Source organism: Aspergillus caelatus (genome assembly GCF_009193585.1).
Source record: "Aspergillus caelatus strain CBS 763.97 unplaced genomic scaffold BDV27scaffold_254, whole genome shotgun sequence".
Taxonomy (NCBI): domain Eukaryota; kingdom Fungi; phylum Ascomycota; class Eurotiomycetes; order Eurotiales; family Aspergillaceae; genus Aspergillus; species Aspergillus caelatus.
Genome location: NW_022475517.1, coordinates 14,422 through 29,541, shown reverse-complemented (window position 1 = coordinate 29,541; position 15,120 = coordinate 14,422). Strand labels below are relative to the sequence as shown.

At 48.9% G+C, this 15,120-nt stretch overlaps 6 protein-coding genes across 6 annotated transcripts; 5 read left to right on the top strand and 1 right to left on the bottom strand.

The window, feature by feature from the left end:
• Positions 1–2: 2 nt before the first annotated feature.
• Positions 3–2,071, bottom strand: BDV27DRAFT_52388 (arylsulfotransferase family protein). The gene is made up of 2 exons (XM_032076849.1): positions 863–2,071; positions 3–790 (listed from the first exon to the last, which is right to left on the bottom strand). The coding sequence occupies exons 1-2, from the start codon at positions 1,688–1,690 to the stop codon at positions 110–112; spliced, it is 1,509 nt and encodes a 502-aa protein (XP_031922684.1). The 5' UTR covers positions 1,691–2,071; the 3' UTR covers positions 3–109.
• A 782-nt stretch (positions 2,072–2,853) lies between these two features.
• On the top strand, positions 2,854–5,181 carry BDV27DRAFT_135836 (ammonium transporter). Its single transcript, XM_032068635.1, has 6 exons — positions 2,854–3,203; positions 3,286–3,500; positions 3,555–3,735; positions 3,785–4,105; positions 4,166–4,914; positions 4,974–5,181. The coding sequence occupies exons 1-5, from the start codon at positions 3,195–3,197 to the stop codon at positions 4,856–4,858; spliced, it is 1,419 nt and encodes a 472-aa protein (XP_031922683.1). The 5' UTR covers positions 2,854–3,194; the 3' UTR covers positions 4,859–4,914; positions 4,974–5,181.
• Positions 5,182–5,816: 635 nt separating this feature from the next.
• BDV27DRAFT_135835 (putative nucleoside diphosphatase (Ynd1)) lies at positions 5,817–8,886 on the top strand (the record flags this gene model as incomplete). The annotated part of the gene is made up of 4 exons (XM_032068634.1): positions 5,817–6,178; positions 6,244–6,278; positions 6,334–6,460; positions 6,525–8,886. Coding segments are annotated over exons 1-4 (2,135 nt in total), but the record flags the coding sequence as incomplete, so codon positions are not given.
• Positions 8,887–9,029: 143 nt separating this feature from the next.
• Positions 9,030–10,649, top strand: lea1 (U2 snRNP complex subunit LEA1). Its single transcript, XM_032068633.1, has 4 exons — positions 9,030–9,281; positions 9,369–9,409; positions 9,474–9,734; positions 9,853–10,649. Exons 1-4 carry the CDS (start codon positions 9,203–9,205, stop codon positions 10,225–10,227), a joined length of 756 nt encoding a protein of 251 aa, XP_031922681.1. The 5' UTR covers positions 9,030–9,202; the 3' UTR covers positions 10,228–10,649.
• A 154-nt stretch (positions 10,650–10,803) lies between these two features.
• On the top strand, positions 10,804–12,124 carry BDV27DRAFT_135832 (uncharacterized protein). Its single transcript, XM_032068632.1, has 2 exons — positions 10,804–11,597; positions 11,676–12,124. The coding sequence occupies exons 1-2, from the start codon at positions 11,081–11,083 to the stop codon at positions 11,933–11,935; spliced, it is 777 nt and encodes a 258-aa protein (XP_031922680.1). The 5' UTR covers positions 10,804–11,080; the 3' UTR covers positions 11,936–12,124.
• A 458-nt stretch (positions 12,125–12,582) lies between these two features.
• Positions 12,583–13,532, top strand: BDV27DRAFT_52349 (uncharacterized protein). The gene is made up of 2 exons (XM_032076848.1): positions 12,583–13,182; positions 13,241–13,532. The coding sequence occupies exons 1-2, from the start codon at positions 12,691–12,693 to the stop codon at positions 13,469–13,471; spliced, it is 723 nt and encodes a 240-aa protein (XP_031922679.1). The 5' UTR covers positions 12,583–12,690; the 3' UTR covers positions 13,472–13,532.
• The last annotated feature ends 1,588 nt before the right edge of the window (positions 13,533–15,120 follow it).

Here is a 15,120-nt window from a genome sequence, read left to right as displayed (position 1 = left end):
TTGTTAACAAGAATTAATATATATCTGAGGTACAATATCAGCCCCCAACATGGATCGTGTTTACAGAGTAAGCATGTCAGTAAGACATTTATAAGCACTCAACATCAACTCAACAACTCTGCCCAACGGTAACGACCTCCGATCTCCTGCCATCACCCACTCCACCAACAGCCTCAACAACAACCTTCTCCACCACCTCATCCACAGCAATTCGAGTCTCAAACCCATTCCGAGGCACCACCGTAACCTTCTTCATCTTTCCTTCCTCTGATCCCCCTAAAACCTTCCACTCCTGTACATCCGTCGCCCCATTCCAACTAACATAAACCACCATCTTCCCCTCCGCAGAACAAGCAGCCACATCCGGATTCGTTCTGGGTTTCCCGACCCACGGGTACCGATACCCTCTGTACGTCTTCGTGCCGCCGTGATACCCAAACCAGGCCCTCATAACCAACGCACCATTCTCATCATATTCTTCTAGCTTCGGAACCGCGCCATGCTGCATCAGCACGTGTCCGTTGGTCAGGTTCTGATAGCTACCCTGAGACTCGGCGTAGACAGGCTGCTCAGCGTCCCAGATCTTGTCGACGAGGGTTACGACCTTGGTCTTCATGTCTAGGGCGATGGTCATGCCCGTTGTCATTACAGTTTCGGATGTGAAATCAGCATTTTCGTTGTTGTGGAAATGGATGGTTATTTTGTCTTCTGTTTGACTTCCAAAGCGTGGGTCATGTTGATAGCAGAAGCTGGTGCCTGGGGTTAGGGTGAAGTCTCCGCCTTTTTGGCCCTGGGGTTTTCGTTAGTTTTTGTTTTAGGTTGGGATTGGTGTATACCGAAGGTATGGGGGATGGTGACTTACGTGCAAATGCCAGGTTACATTGCCGTTCTTGTCGATGAAGAAGAAACTGCACATGAATCGGGAGGAGATCAGGTATGAATCCCCGTATTTGGCTACGGAGTTCAGGTGCGGGTATTCGTAGGGAGTGGTCTTGTTCGTCCCCTTACCCTCGAGGGGGAGTTCGTTGTTGGAAAGAGGGATCTCAGAGAGATGCTCAACAGTACTCCAGCGGAAGAGAACATCGTTGGTCTTAATGTCGATTTCGTAGAAGAGGCCATCTTGCACCCAGCCGTCTTTGGGGCCGCCAATTGAGGAGAGGTCCATTTGCGTGACGTTTACGGCTGTTACGAGGATGGTCCCCTGGTCTGTGATTTGGCTCTCATGGATGTCGATGTAGGAGGGATATGTCACGGGGTCCAGGACAGTGACAAATTTCTCCTCCGTGCCTGGGAGGGTGACTTTGTAGATCTCGTCATAGGAGCTGTTTAGGATACTGATGGAGCCGAAGCCGAAGCCTTTGATATTGGCGCCGTTCCAGTAGGCAAGAACGGGTTCGCCGTTCAGCATTTGCGGCTGCTCGGCTGAGGTGTTGACCAATGGACCTCGCCAGACGAGTTGTCCGTCATCTTGGTAGATGGTTGGGTAGCTCCAGTTACTGTTCGATGGGGAGAAGAATAGGTATCCCAGTTCTGTCTTACCATTTTTGGTGACATTGAGGTATGGTGCTTCGAGTGGGGTACTTTTAAAGGTTTGTTGGGGCCATTGAGATGAAGATTGAGCAGAGGTTTCCACAGCCCCTAGTAGAAGGGTGAAGAGGCTGAGAAAGTTGGCTTTTTTTGTGTGCCACATTTTGTGACGACCTGGGTGTGAAGGCAATTCGGCAAGTCTGCAATGTAGCACAGAAAGTCCGGCTGAAAATTCTGTCCGTATATATAGGCATAAACTTTGGCTTGTTGTGCCTTCAGCTGAAAGTACCTAGGCCCACTTTCTATCGGCATTCCCCTTCCCGGATTTTCGCCCATCTTTCCTTAATGGGTCATCGAGCCTGAGATCTCAATCGAATGGGGCTATGTACCCCAAGGGGCACCTCTTGGGGTAGGCTTTTAAGAACGGTACACGTTCACGGGACATGTTGAAGGTATGGATGCGGAAAATTTGCCGCTGTCCCTCACGCTTTGTGGTAATATCAAACGCCTTGGCAGTAAATAACTCTCCAAGACCGACCCACTCCATGATACCCCCGCCATGGTAAAGACTCATCCAATAGAGTCTCAAAAGTCTTAGATATAAGCTCCACGATGCTTCAATCGAACCAAAATAAGCAAGGTAGCCGAGATATAAAGCAGGGTCCAAGCCAATCAGGGCACGGACGTGACAGGCTAAGCTGCAACGGCAAATTGCCCAGTAAGACAACCGATCTTCTATTAAGCGAAGTGGATCGTTCGGGGTTCTTTTCTGTACTCCATACAGGGTATGACTGAGTACTTCCCCGGACTCCTATGCGGGGAGTGAAATGTGGGGATATTCGGCGACTAGGATGGATGTCGGTAGTTGACGGCGGGATTTAAAAAGGTGTTGAGGCTTAATCAGCCTTAAAGAGAGGCTAACCACAAGTAGAAGCTTTATAACATAACCTCCACCTTGAACCACCGTCTACTAGTCGACAGGTCTTCTGCATAGCATATGTCAGCCATATTTGTAGCTTTTCTCATCACTCTTATCAAAGGACCCGGCATATGCGAGATGATCTAAGCCTGCGTATAGCAAGCAGAAGATCTACTATTGGAAGCCGATAAGATTAACTCTGCAAAGCACCTCAGCCGCAGGAGCAGGTTATCTCTCACCAATAACCATCCTAGCTCGCGCATTTGACTTCCCAAGACAGCTAACATGAAAATCTCGCCCTAACCCCCACCGGGTTGCCAGATCCTAGGGTGAAGATGCGAAGCCAATGGTCATCAGTCAATGAACGGTATCTTATCAGCGACTGAGGATATGCTCGAGCGATGGACCCCTGATAACGAGCGGCCCATTTCACAATCCCTATTACTGGGTTATATTTCATCACGGATGGAGCCTATTTATGTACCAAGAGTCTTGGCTCGTGCAGATAAGGACACGAGAAGCTCGAAACAAGCGTCTTTCCCGACCCTATGGTAGTCTGGGTCCAGCCAAGAGATACTGCAAACCAAGGGAGAAGGTGAAGATAAATTGCGATGGAGACCGAGAGCTTGTCCAGCTTTTCGCTTGTTTCCCAAAGATCAATCGCTTCAAAAACAAGAACGAATGCTATGATATATATTTGTTGTCATCATCTTAGCTCCTCACCGAATAGAGAGCGTATCTGATCGTCATGGCTGCGGTATGTCTGTCGTTCTCTACCCTAGCGGGGGACTTCTACGATAACAGCATCGAGCTAATGGTGACTTATGTACGGCTAACAGCCGGTGTACAATGCTTCTATGCCGGAAGGAGGCGATCCTACCAAACTCGACGTCAATGCACAATATGCGGGATTGGAGTACAATTACATCTACATCACTGCCTGCACTTTCATCGTCTTCTTAATTCTACCCGGGATCGCTTTCCTCTACAGTGGATTAACCCGACGGAAGTCGGCATTGGCCCTCCTCTTCCAAGGCTTTATGATCCTTGCGGTGTAAGTCCTGTAGGTGATAGCACGGTGTCAGTACAAATACTCAACAGGTTGTAGTGTCACATTCCAATGGTTATTCTGGGGGTATTCTCTAGCTTATTCCAGAAATGGAGGGCCATTCATCGGCACGCTGCAGAATTTTGGACTAATGAATGTCATGGTGGCACCCTCACCCGGTTCCACGGTGCTTCCAGAAATCGTCTTCTGCCTATTCCAGCTCCTTTTCTGCGCTTGCACGGTATGTTACTATCTCATGAACAAATGGTCATAATTACTGAGATTGTCAGGTAATGATACTTGCGGGTGGAGCCTTTGAAAGAGGCAACATCTTACCGTCTCTGATCTTCAGCTTCTTCTGGGCCACGATCGTCTACTGCCCCCTTGCCAGGTGGACATGGAGCAGTAACGGCTGGCTTTATAAATTTGAGGCCATAGACTTTGCTGGTGGTGGCCCTGTCCACATAGCTTCAGGTTGTGCAGCTTTAGCATATGCGCTGGTTCTCGGGAAACGGTTACACCATGGAGAAGCCTCGCTTCGCAAACCCCACAACACGACGTTGGTATTTCTCGGAACAGTTCTCATCTGGACAGGATGGCTTGGGTTCAATGTATGTCTTGCTTTATCCTTCGTTTTCTATTGCTGGCTATCCGTCTAATGGTGAACGTAGGGTGGATCGAGTCTTAACGCCAGTATGCGTGCTATGGTGGCCGTCTTCAACACCAATACGGCGGGATGCACAGGGATCCTGGGATGGGTCTTAGTCGATATGATCAAACACAGAGGTAAATTCTCAGTGGTTGGGGCTTGCGAAGGCGCCATTGCCGGTCTCGTGGGGATCACACCAGCTGCCGGTTGTGTTTCTCTTTGGCTAGCGGCTTGTATTGGGTTCATTACCGGCATCGTTTGCTCATCACTCCAGAACATTAATGACTGGCTCAGGATTGATGAGGGCATGGATGTCTTCAAGCTTCATGGGATTGGTGGCATGGTAGGTGCCTTCTTGACCGGGCTTTTCGCGAGTGAATCTATTTCAGCCCTGGATGGGGCTAGTCTTACTGGCGGAGCTATTGATGGCAACGGAATTCAGGTCGGCAGACAGCTTGCTGAGATTTGTGCTATTGCCGGATATTCTTTTACCGTGTCCTACATCTTGCTCTTCATTCTCAAGTACATCCCTGGGATGCGTCTACGGGTGGATGAAGAATCGGAGATTATGGGTCTCGACCGGGCACAGTTCTTTGACGAACAGATCGGAGACTGGTCGATAGCACATGGCATGAGCAGTCCGATGTTGATGGGGGTGTCAAAAGAGCCATCCGAGTCAAAAGATGAGCAAAAAGAGAAGAAACCAGCAGTCTAGCGGCCGTACAATGAGTCGTTGCAATAGCGCGGACATGATTCAAGTGATTATATAATCTAAAAATTTGGTCAGTTTTGGGAATAAGCAATGTGACAGGTATGAAAGTAGTACGTACTCCTAGATACTACCTATGCACGAGTGCCAATTGTATACGTACATATGTACATCCCAGCAACAGGGTCCAATTACTCCACACCTTGGCGATCTGGGGGTTCAGGATTAGTGTTTCTTAAGGGTTCAATCTTCAATGGAATTCTTCCCCATTGTTTATGGGGTCGGTCGCCGACGGGACGATCACTCGTAGGTCAAACGGTTGTTGCTCCATGTTGAACAACATTCCTGATCTCGAACGTCATGGAGGGGGAAAAGGGCAAGAAATTCACGAGAGATGATGACGAATGCTTCGTGCTTGGCTTCAGACCACTTAGCAAATCCACCAATCAGAAGGGTGGATGCCGCCCTCCCGCATAACAGGGCCGAAGCTTACGTCAAGGCGACAGGGATTTATTTTAGTCCCTTAAAGGTTGTCCTGCAGACCCTTCGATGGATACTATAAATTCTACCTTTAATTAAAATCGAAATTACGAGGTTTGATTAATACCCACAGATCCCTTCGGTCGTGTTTATTGTCTAACCTGGAGAGTGAAATTCGAGATGACAATTCATAATAATATATACATACTATGATAATTTATTTCCTCTTTTTTTCTTTCTCTTCCTCTGTCTAATAAGTCATTTCTGACATCTAGGTTGGGTCTACCATTAAATCGTTCAGCCTCCTCCAAAAGTAGTTCAGAAAAAGGCTGGTTCCGACCTTTACCCAAGTAGGAAAACGGCGGGCCTCAGGACCGGAGATCGGCAGCGTCGCGTCCTGTCGCCATCCGTTCCCGTCTTATCGTTACCACCATTTCCATCCAATGTTACTCTGTTGGCTTTTTCCCATCCTTTCCTTTCCTCTCTTGTCCCTCTCCAACCTTCCTCAGAGGAACCAGTAATAATCTGAGTTCTTTCTCCTCTTCTTCGTGGTTTTGCCTGCGTCACTTTTCATCTTGCTGTCCGTCAGCAAGGCCATTCGTTTAGTTATTATAATCGACCTCTTTATCTTTTCGTCTTCACTAGCCCCGTTTTCGCCGCTTTTTACCCCCGGCCTTATCTCCCCCCGGTTTCAAAGAAAAACTGCGGTACCCCCTTGAATGCTCGCCATTGACTGACCTGTACCGCTCCCCTTCCATTCGCTAATCGAACTTGCCTTTCGACTGTCATGCGTGTTGGAGAATCGCTATTATAGTAATACCTAATCATCAGTTGCAATGGGCAAATGTAATCTTCTTGGTTCCCCGTTTGCTACTATGTTCGCTGGACGCTGACCATGGGGTGACAATCAGGGCACTACGGAGTTGTCCTCGACGCAGGATCGTCTGTAAGTTACCGCATGTCAAAGAGTACGTCTTTCGCGCCGCTAACATCCATGATAGGGTACGAGAGTCTACGTTTATCGATGGTTGGACAACGCTGTTGCGCGCAAAGGGGCAGATTCGAAGGATCTGCGATCTTTGCCAGAAATTAAAACGAAGCCGGAATGGACCAAAAAGATACATCCAGGTAAAGACTCAACGTTGCAGGATACAACAAACCGAAACGCATTCTGACTACCCTGCTCTTATAGGAGTGTCTTCATTTGCCGACAGACCGGAAGAAGTTGGATCGCAACATCTCGCAGAACTGCTAGAACACGCTCAAACAATTGTGCCCCCTGATGCGATCAAGGATACCCCGATCTTTCTTCTTGCCACTGCCGGGATGCGATTATTAGGCGATGTGCAACGAAACCTTCTCCTGGATCAGATTTGCTCCTATGCGCGTGCCAACTCCGACTTCTTGTTGCCCGATTGTGACGTCCACATCCAAGTTATTCCTGGGGTGACGGAAGGTCTGTATGGATGGATCGCCGCCAACTACCTTCTGGGCAGTTTCAATGCCCCTGAACAGCATGACCATGGTAAAGGCCATCATACTTATGGCTTTTTGGACATGGGAGGAGCATCGGCGCAAATCGCATATGCTCCCAACTCGACAGAGACACAAAAGCATGCCAATGACCTGACGCTACTGCGCCTACGCAATGTAGATGGGTCAACGCAGGAGCATAAAGTTTTTGTCACCTCATGGCTTGAGTTTGGCGTGCACGAGGCACGACGACGCTATCTTGAGTCCATGCAAGCAGCAAGTGCGGTCGATAGCACCAAGGAACTCCCTGACCCTTGTCTTCCCAGTGGCCTTCGGACTACACTTGATGGGAAGCCCTTTACATCGGAACAAGAAGGCGAAATGCACCTCCTGGGTACTGGAAAGTTCGACGAGTGCTTACGGCAAACGTACCCGTTATTAGATAAAGATGCACCCTGTCTGGATCAGCCCTGTCTCCTCCACGGTATTCACGCTCCCGCAATTGATTTTGACATCAACCATTTCATTGGCATTAGTGAGTATTGGCATACAACGCATGACGTTTTCGAAATGGGCCATAAGGATAAGGCATACGATTTCAACACCTATCAGCAGCGTGTGGAGTCTTTTTGTTCGCAGGACTGGGAAACTATCGCCAAGGGTATAGACGACCATAAATGGAAGAAACTCAACCATGAGAAGGCTTCTGAGGTTTGCTTCAAGGCTTCCTGGATTGTTAATGTTCTGCACAATGGCATCGGAGTTCCACGTGTGGGATTGGAGGACACAGCAGGTTCGGGACACAATGGCACGCAGGAGGTCATTACACACGCGCAAGAGAAAGGCTACCTCGATCCCTTCCAGGCAGTCAACAAAATCGACTCCACCGAAGTTAGCTGGACCCTAGGCAAAATGGTTCTGTACGCATCCTCTCAGGTTCCTGTGGAGATAGAAGAGAAGACACTACCCGTTGGGTTCGGTAGCAATGTCGCCGGCGTTCCCAACGATTTCCAGTACCCTAGCACTGAGTTGCTGCCAAATCCGGAGGGTCTCCATGGCGCGAATTGGCATGACGCTCTTCTTAACGCGAGATCGTCCCGCAGAGTTCCAGGACTTGTGCTATTCCTCCTCATCATGATCATGATGATTTTCTTCCTCTGCGGCCGAAGTCGCCGCTCACGGATGTTCCACAAGATCAACAACCTCTTCGGAGGGCGGTCCCATCCTAGTTACCCGAAGAAGCGCAAGTTCTTTGGTGGAAAGCTACCATTCTTTGGCCCCAGAAGCCCCTCCTATGAGCGTGTTCTTGAAGATGGTGCCAATGAGTTCGACCTGGGTGGAATTGTCTCCGGACGCAGTTCGCTGGATATAAACCGCCTGTCGGATAATGAATCGGCAAGCTTCCTGCCGCCCAAGCGAGCATCAAGCTGGGGCAGCCCCACACCCAGTCTGAAATTTGGCCTAGACAATTCTTCAACCGGGACCATTGGACTTGGCATCACCGCTGGCTCTGGTATTAACACCATGGATCGCACAGGTCTAGTGGTGAGGACTGAGAGTCGGGACCATCTCGCTCCTATAGCATTGGGCCCGACGTCAAACGGGCGACGCTCCAGGGCAGGCAGTCCCTCGAGATCCCACCCACATAGATCACCCATCATGACACCGCTGTCGCATGATGATTGATGCTGTTGTATGACGCTTTTTACATTGAAACTCTTCACGTCCCTTATTATTAGCATTATCTCAAGGAGTTTCGGTTTTGTTGTTGGTACGACTTGGCGGGAAAAGGACCACTTTTGTGGCATGGTTCCCGTACCAAATAGTCTGCATTATGATGGCGACATTTGCTTTGATTACTTCTCAGTGTGATATTTGCAAGGAGCACTTTTGCTCCGAAGTACATAGCTGCTGCTTGCTTTCTTGTCCCGTTTACTTTTGCTTTTTCTCCCGAAGTCGTTCATTGGATCTGACTGGGCGATTTATACGTTTTAATGACGCTTCATGTATCTATAGACTTATGCCACCTAGCCTGAACCAGATTCGGCTATTTATACCAAATATTACGCATTTTAATTCAAGTTTTGAATATTCTGCAATACCAGTAGTCAATCGACAATTTTTCTTCGCAACCCATACATATTTGATCACGTGTACGTGTGCTGATTCGTCAACTCACCGCCCTGGCAAAATCCTTTGCGGTACCGCTTCGATAATTTGGTATGCGCAAAGGAGCTCTGGCTGGTCTCCGCATACTTTGCTCTTTTCACTGTCAATTTGCTGTCCTTTGGGCGTAATCCGTCGGACTCTGGATTTTTCTATATTACTCGTACTCTTTGCTTCTTCTCAGAATTGCATGATACCCGATAGAACGACACATAAACACGCACCGCCGCAATGCGATTGACCGTCGAGCTTATCCAGAATTCCCTGTCGTACATCAACCCGCTCAAGGATCGCGAATTAGATCTCCGAGGTGCGTTCTACACATCGGTCTGAAAAGGACAGTTACTACACTTTTTGAAGAGCTGGATTGATATCGTTTTTCTTTTGAGTCGTATAGGGCACAAAATACCCGCGATTGAGAACTTAGGTATTGCCAAGGTATGGCATTCTGTTCCCCCATTTCCCTCCAGTCAATCGAGGCAGAGGCTAACCCTTCTGGCAGGACCAAGATGCAATCGATTTCACAGACAACGATATCTCCACCCTTGGGAATTTCCCTTTCTTTCCCCGCCTCCACACCCTTCTCCTCGCCCGGAATCGAGTCAAGCACATCCAGCCCACGCTCGCAACGTCCGTGCCGAACTTGACCAACCTTGTATTAACATCTAACCATATGACCGAGCTCGCCGACTTGGATCCTCTGCGCAACCTGACGAAGTTGACCCATTTGGTGTTGTTGGAGAACCCCATTACCCGGAAAGAGGTAGGCATTCCATACGCTCCGTTGTTTTGCTTCATTTGGAATACCATTCAAAACCTGCATATACTGTCTTTTCCCAACTGGTAAAACTAGAAATGGGAGCGCTTACTGATCATCACAGCACTACCGGTATTGGGTCATCTGGAGGATCCCTAGCGTGCGCTTCCTGGACTACCAGAAGGTAAAGGACGCCGAGCGTGAAAAGGCCCAGGAACTTTTCGGCACCACCGAGGAACCGTCGGCACTAGCCTCCAAGATCATGGGCATCAAGTCCCGCACATTCGACGTCCCATCCGGAAGCCTAGCAGACAGAGCACCCGCCGACAAGGCCGTCAGAGTCCAGCTGACCGAGGCCGAGAGAAAACGCGTCGAGAAGATGATCCGCGAAGCAAGGAGCTTACAAGAGATTGCGAGACTGGAAAAGGAATTGAACGAAGGTCGGATACCCGGAGGCGCGCTCGATGTGGTCGAGGACCCGGATCAAATGCAGACGTAATATATACCGAAACGGGCTTATCGTTTTTCTGTTTTCTTGTTATGATGAATTTGGTGCAGAGCTTGTTATGGATCTTCTTTTGCATGAAAGATGTGATATCTTTCGCGTGTCCAGGCTTCAATTTTTTTCGTTTGATCTTCGGCTCAATACAGAAAAGCTTTCGTTCGGCCGTGGTGGTGTTTGTGGAATGTTTATATTTAGTGGAATTGAAGGCTCTTCTGCTTCTTTGCTTTCTTTGCATTTTGTTGCCCGGCCTGTTTCGGCGCAGATCGATGGTATGGAGTGACTTGGCGCAGTTCAAAGCTGCAACCCAGCTGTTGGTGTATTACATACGATTTAGATCGAGGTATTCACGGCTACCAAATGACATAAGATACCTGACAGCGGCATGACTATACTACCGTGCATGAGCAGATGTGAAGGTCGGTGTTGCTCAAGGGCTAATATCACTATGAATTGTCCAGTTGGTGGGATTTGGTGGGATACGATGCCATTGATCAGATAAGATAACCAGCACGTGTCGACGTCATGTCAACAGTGACTCACTAGCAATCTTCACGTGTACTATTCAGCTAGTACCTCGCATTGGAACACAATCATAGAGATAGTAAATATTGTCACTGAGGGTCTATTTACATCGCGCAGTTCTAGCCAATCACCGATAACATTGGTAACTTTAGACAGACCAGCATCCACTGCGCAGTATCCAATTATCTCAACCCCCAACGTCACAGTCAAACTGGCTTCGCGGACTTGCAGCAGGAGAATCTCCTCCCTAGCATCCCACCTCCAGCATACTCCTTCCAGCACAACACAAGAGCTTATCCAGTTTGAATCAACATCTACATCCACAATGGCCCCCCAAGCCCCATGGCGCTCCCTCTTCCAGTCTCATCTGACTCAAAACTCCTCTACTTCCTTTACTCTCTCGACTGTCGGCCACGACTCTCAGAACAGGCCCGTGCCGCGCTCGCGGACCTGTGAGTTTCGCGGTTTCTGGCCGAACCCACAGCTTCATGACAAGGCTGTCGAGGCGCTAAACAGCCAGGGCATTGGTCTGAACCCCGCTGTGTATGAGAGTGACATGATCTCACTCACGACTGATATCCGGATGGAGAAGGTCGGGCAGCTTGATTCTTCTGGGAATGTGGTGGAGGGTATCTTCTGGTTGACGGATGTTGGGAACCAGTGGCGCGTGAAAGGGGAGGCGTTTGTGATTGGGGACCCGAAGGGTGGAGCGCATGAGGAGGCGGCTAGGAAGGAGATTCAGACGGGGATGAATGTAACAGGGAACGATGCGGATTTGAGTGGATGGAGCTGGGAGAGGCAGGTAACGGCTTATTTTGCGAATCATTCGCCTGTTATGAGAGGTTTGTTTGTTCCTTGTTTTTTTTTTTTTTTTTTTTTTCCTGACGAAGAGAGGGTAAGGCGTTGACTGATTGGTATAGGTTCGTTCAAGAATCCCCCGCCTGGTCAGCCTCGATCCCAGGAGCCTGCAGACCCAAGCTTGAAATTGGGCCAGGAAGTGGATAATCTTCAGGATTCTGTTGCGCGTGGGAACTTTCGAGTGGTGGTTATTCGTCCAAACGAGATCGAGCGCCTTGATCTGTCGGACCTTCAGAATGTGCGGCGTGTGAGATGGACCTTTGTTCCTGCAGAGAATACCGATGGGCAGGGAGAATGGGTGGAAACGGAACTGTGGCCATGAACGTTGCGGATGTGTAGGCTGCGTTGTCTTGGTTGTTATGCTGCAAATACTTTCGTATGCTTTGTTGCGTCTAAGAGGATGCATACAACGGAGACAATGATAGAACAATCATGTCATGTAAGAACCTCAAATATCACTCTTTCAAGTTGTAACAGCAAAAAGCGTGGAGAAGGGCAAGTGCAGGATGCGAATGAATTGCTTTGTCTGGGGACAATGAGGCTTGAGCAATCGTGCATTGTTTATAACACTCCAGGACATCGTCTCGTTCGGTCCAAACATCAATGGGAGTGTAGCTTATTCCGGCCAGACACTGTCATGTGTTCGATGCGAAGAGTCAGCCGATGTTACTCTTCAATCTCTTAAAGCGCGCTCTCTCTCTCTCTCTCTCTCTCTCTCTCTTCCTCCGTTCCTTTCCTGCGGCCCTATTTATATTTATGCCTTTTCCATAATCGTCCTACCCCCACTTTTTCCATTCACATCCTCTAAAGTCCAGAGCTTCTACTCTTCTCCCATCCATCATTTCTCTCGTCCGTTTTAGATCTCTTGGTCATTCTTCAAAGCGATTTGACAAAGGCGTGCATCATCTTCATAGAAAGAACGCGCGAACAAAAACCACCCGCAGAAGCAGAACCCTTACGAACTCCTCGAATGCCAATTCTCTTTCGTTCTCCCCTATCGATCCGTTGATACAACTATTGCGCCGCCCTATTTTGACAGGGCTACCCAAAGTGCCGCTCTTAATAGACCCTGTGAGAATGGCCAGGCCTTGCAATAACTGCGGCGGTCCGCGCGCCGAAGACGTTCCTGACGAGATCGAGTTGTGCGAACAGTGTACCACGAGCAATGCGCCAATCGCATCGTTTGGTCCTCAAGTTGGGTCACCGACTGAACCTAATACCCTGGTGCCAGCCACTCAGTCTGATAGTTCCGAGAGAGGTGGTAGTCATTCCGGACAGGAGAAGGAAGCTGCTGATCCCGATGAACCCATTCTCGTTCCTGATCCTGGGAGGGTCCCGGTGGGTTGTAGACCTTCCCAGATTGAAACAGGTACCGGCGCCGCTGAGCCGATGCCGGCAGCTCAGTCGGACAAGGCTTTGAGGGGTGGCAATCGTCTTAAGCGCAAAGCGTCGGCATTAGGTGTCGGAGAACGAGTACTAGCTGCTGAGCCCGATAAGCGTGTGGAGGGTACTAGTCACAAGGGTACTTCATATGTTGAACAAGTGTGGCAAGATCCTTCTTCGCATGAGGTTTGCAGTATCCTTATCTCCTCCTGATGTAGCACATTCATGCTAATTTGTATCCTAGCCAAAAGTCAGCGCACCGGCACCGAATCCGGCCAAGAAGGTTAAGATGGAGCCGGCATGTGGTTCCTGTAGAAAAAACAAGGTTCGATGTACGCACCGCAAGCCCGTCGTGAACCCAAGAGAAGGTAAGTTCTGTACAATTAGCCCCATTACTCTGTACTCGAAGCGCTGCTTAATTTTGTATGTCTGCAGATGCCTTTCAGCCAGAAGCACAGAGACCTATTCAGCCTAAGGAAAGTGACCAACCTGCACAGGACGATCCGGAAGAGGAGGCATCCTCAAAAAGAGAAGGTATTAGCCCCAAGAGTCAAGCAGCAGATACACCAATTGGTAAAATCCCTCCAAGGCCGAGGGGAAGACCTCGAAAGCAGCCCAAGGAAGCCCAAGCCATAGTTAATGAGGGAAAAGCTGTAGAGGAACCGGAATCCCCACCTAAGCGACCCAGACGAGGGCGTAAGCCTGCGCAGCGCATCGGAACCAGTGCTGAAGGTAAGAGTGGTCAGGCTACTGCCCCCGAGCCAGCAGCTGCAGCAGTTCCGGCTGAAACAATGGCAGCAAATCTCTCGATCGCGTCGAACATGGCTCTAAACAATATCCTGGCAGAAGATTTCCAGGAGACTGTGCGTGAATGTGAAGTGAAGTGGCAGGCGGTGTCGGACTCACTTGAAGAAGCCATGGACTCCTTCCGTGAAGCCAAGCGGAAAATAGATACTTGGCTTGGGATGTGGAGGAGGGGCGAAGTCTAGACAAGAATTTATTAGGTTTGTCATGGCCATTTGTATAATTCTGATCCATGTGAAGGAAGAGCTGAAGAGTTGTCAAGTGAATATTGGCCGTACATATTGTACCTCAGGATACTGTGGAGATCTGTTATCTAACTAGAAGTATGACTCAATGCAGCATGTTCGCTACTGGGATTGTTTGCTCGGTTTAGTGTACAATAGCATCAGCATAGGAAGATGCCTAGTGAATCATTTGATGTTTTATCACTGATATTACATTTCTCTCACATAGAAGGTCAAAGTGAAGTCCCATTATATTGTCACCAGTTTCTATGAACTGCACTTTACTTTGCCAAGGGCGATGAGTCCGTGGAACTCGCATTCTCACCCTATCCATCAGCTGAGTTACATCCTATGTGGATGTCAGCACACACTCAGTTTATCAATTCAGGATGGTCTCACTTGATACCTTTCCACGGGTGTAATACCAAGTAGTCGCATTGCATTGGACTAAACCTGTCTGGCACAACTATAAAGGGTAAGCCGTGCAATCTTCAGCTCAAGTTCACTATTCAGAAAATTGAGGTGGTCATAGCTCGAATTTATGATATGAGTCAGTTTCCACAGATATGTGAGCACTGTAACAGACTCTTTATTCTTAAAAGTGGTCTGGAAGACTTCAGGCCACTGTGCCAGCTTCTGCACCATGGTTGTCGCATGCTTCTCATGCAACAGGGAGAGGTCTGCCTCCTAAACTGCTAGTAGAAGGGGGGGTTTGTTAGTTGGGTATTACTAGTCATGATTCAGTAGTATGGGTGGGAGGATATGGAGAGGTAAACTTGCGTTTTTGTGGATCATGTTGACGACGTCTTCCGGTCTCTTGGAAATGATTCTGAGGGCTGGGATGGAGAGGACGAAGTCTCCCTTTTCAGGGTATTGGGGACGCTGGAGGGCGTGGTAGATGAGCGCTGGGTCTGTATTTAGGAGAGAAGATAGGTGGTTTGGGATGTGTGTGCAGTAGGTGTGGAGTGGGTTGGTGGTTGAGGGCTGGTCTATGTTTGCCATTTTGGGGGCTCGTTGGGGATGGGATTTGGGGTTTTTTGCATGGCTTCAGGGGTGGGTGGCTCATGGCTTATTTATTGAGGTCTTGGGATAGTTA

Coding starts and splice junctions, on each gene's coding strand:
- lea1 (XM_032068633.1), top strand. CDS start 9,203: ATGCGATTGACCGTCGAGCTTATCCAGAATTCCCTGTCGTACATCAAC. Junction 9,282..9,368: donor TCGCGAATTAGATCTCCGAG/GTGCGTTCTACA, acceptor TGAGTCGTATAG/GGCACAAAATACCCGCGATT. Junction 9,410..9,473: donor AGAACTTAGGTATTGCCAAG/GTATGGCATTCT, acceptor CCCTTCTGGCAG/GACCAAGATGCAATCGATTT.
- BDV27DRAFT_52349 (XM_032076848.1), top strand. CDS start 12,691: ATGGCCAGGCCTTGCAATAACTGCGGCGGTCCGCGCGCCGAAGACGTT. Junction 13,183..13,240: donor AAGATCCTTCTTCGCATGAG/GTTTGCAGTATC, acceptor TTTGTATCCTAG/CCAAAAGTCAGCGCACCGGC.
- BDV27DRAFT_135832 (XM_032068632.1), top strand. CDS start 11,081: ATGGCCCCCCAAGCCCCATGGCGCTCCCTCTTCCAGTCTCATCTGACT. Junction 11,598..11,675: donor TCATTCGCCTGTTATGAGAG/GTTTGTTTGTTC, acceptor TGATTGGTATAG/GTTCGTTCAAGAATCCCCCG.
- BDV27DRAFT_52388 (XM_032076849.1), bottom strand. CDS start 1,690: ATGTGGCACACAAAAAAAGCCAACTTTCTCAGCCTCTTCACCCTTCTA. Junction 791..862: donor ATGTAACCTGGCATTTGCAC/GTAAGTCACCAT, acceptor CGAAAACCCCAG/GGCCAAAAAGGCGGAGACTT.
- BDV27DRAFT_135836 (XM_032068635.1), top strand. Junction 3,501..3,554: donor GGCTTTATGATCCTTGCGGT/GTAAGTCCTGTA, acceptor AACAGGTTGTAG/TGTCACATTCCAATGGTTAT. Junction 4,106..4,165: donor CAGGATGGCTTGGGTTCAAT/GTATGTCTTGCT, acceptor TGGTGAACGTAG/GGTGGATCGAGTCTTAACGC.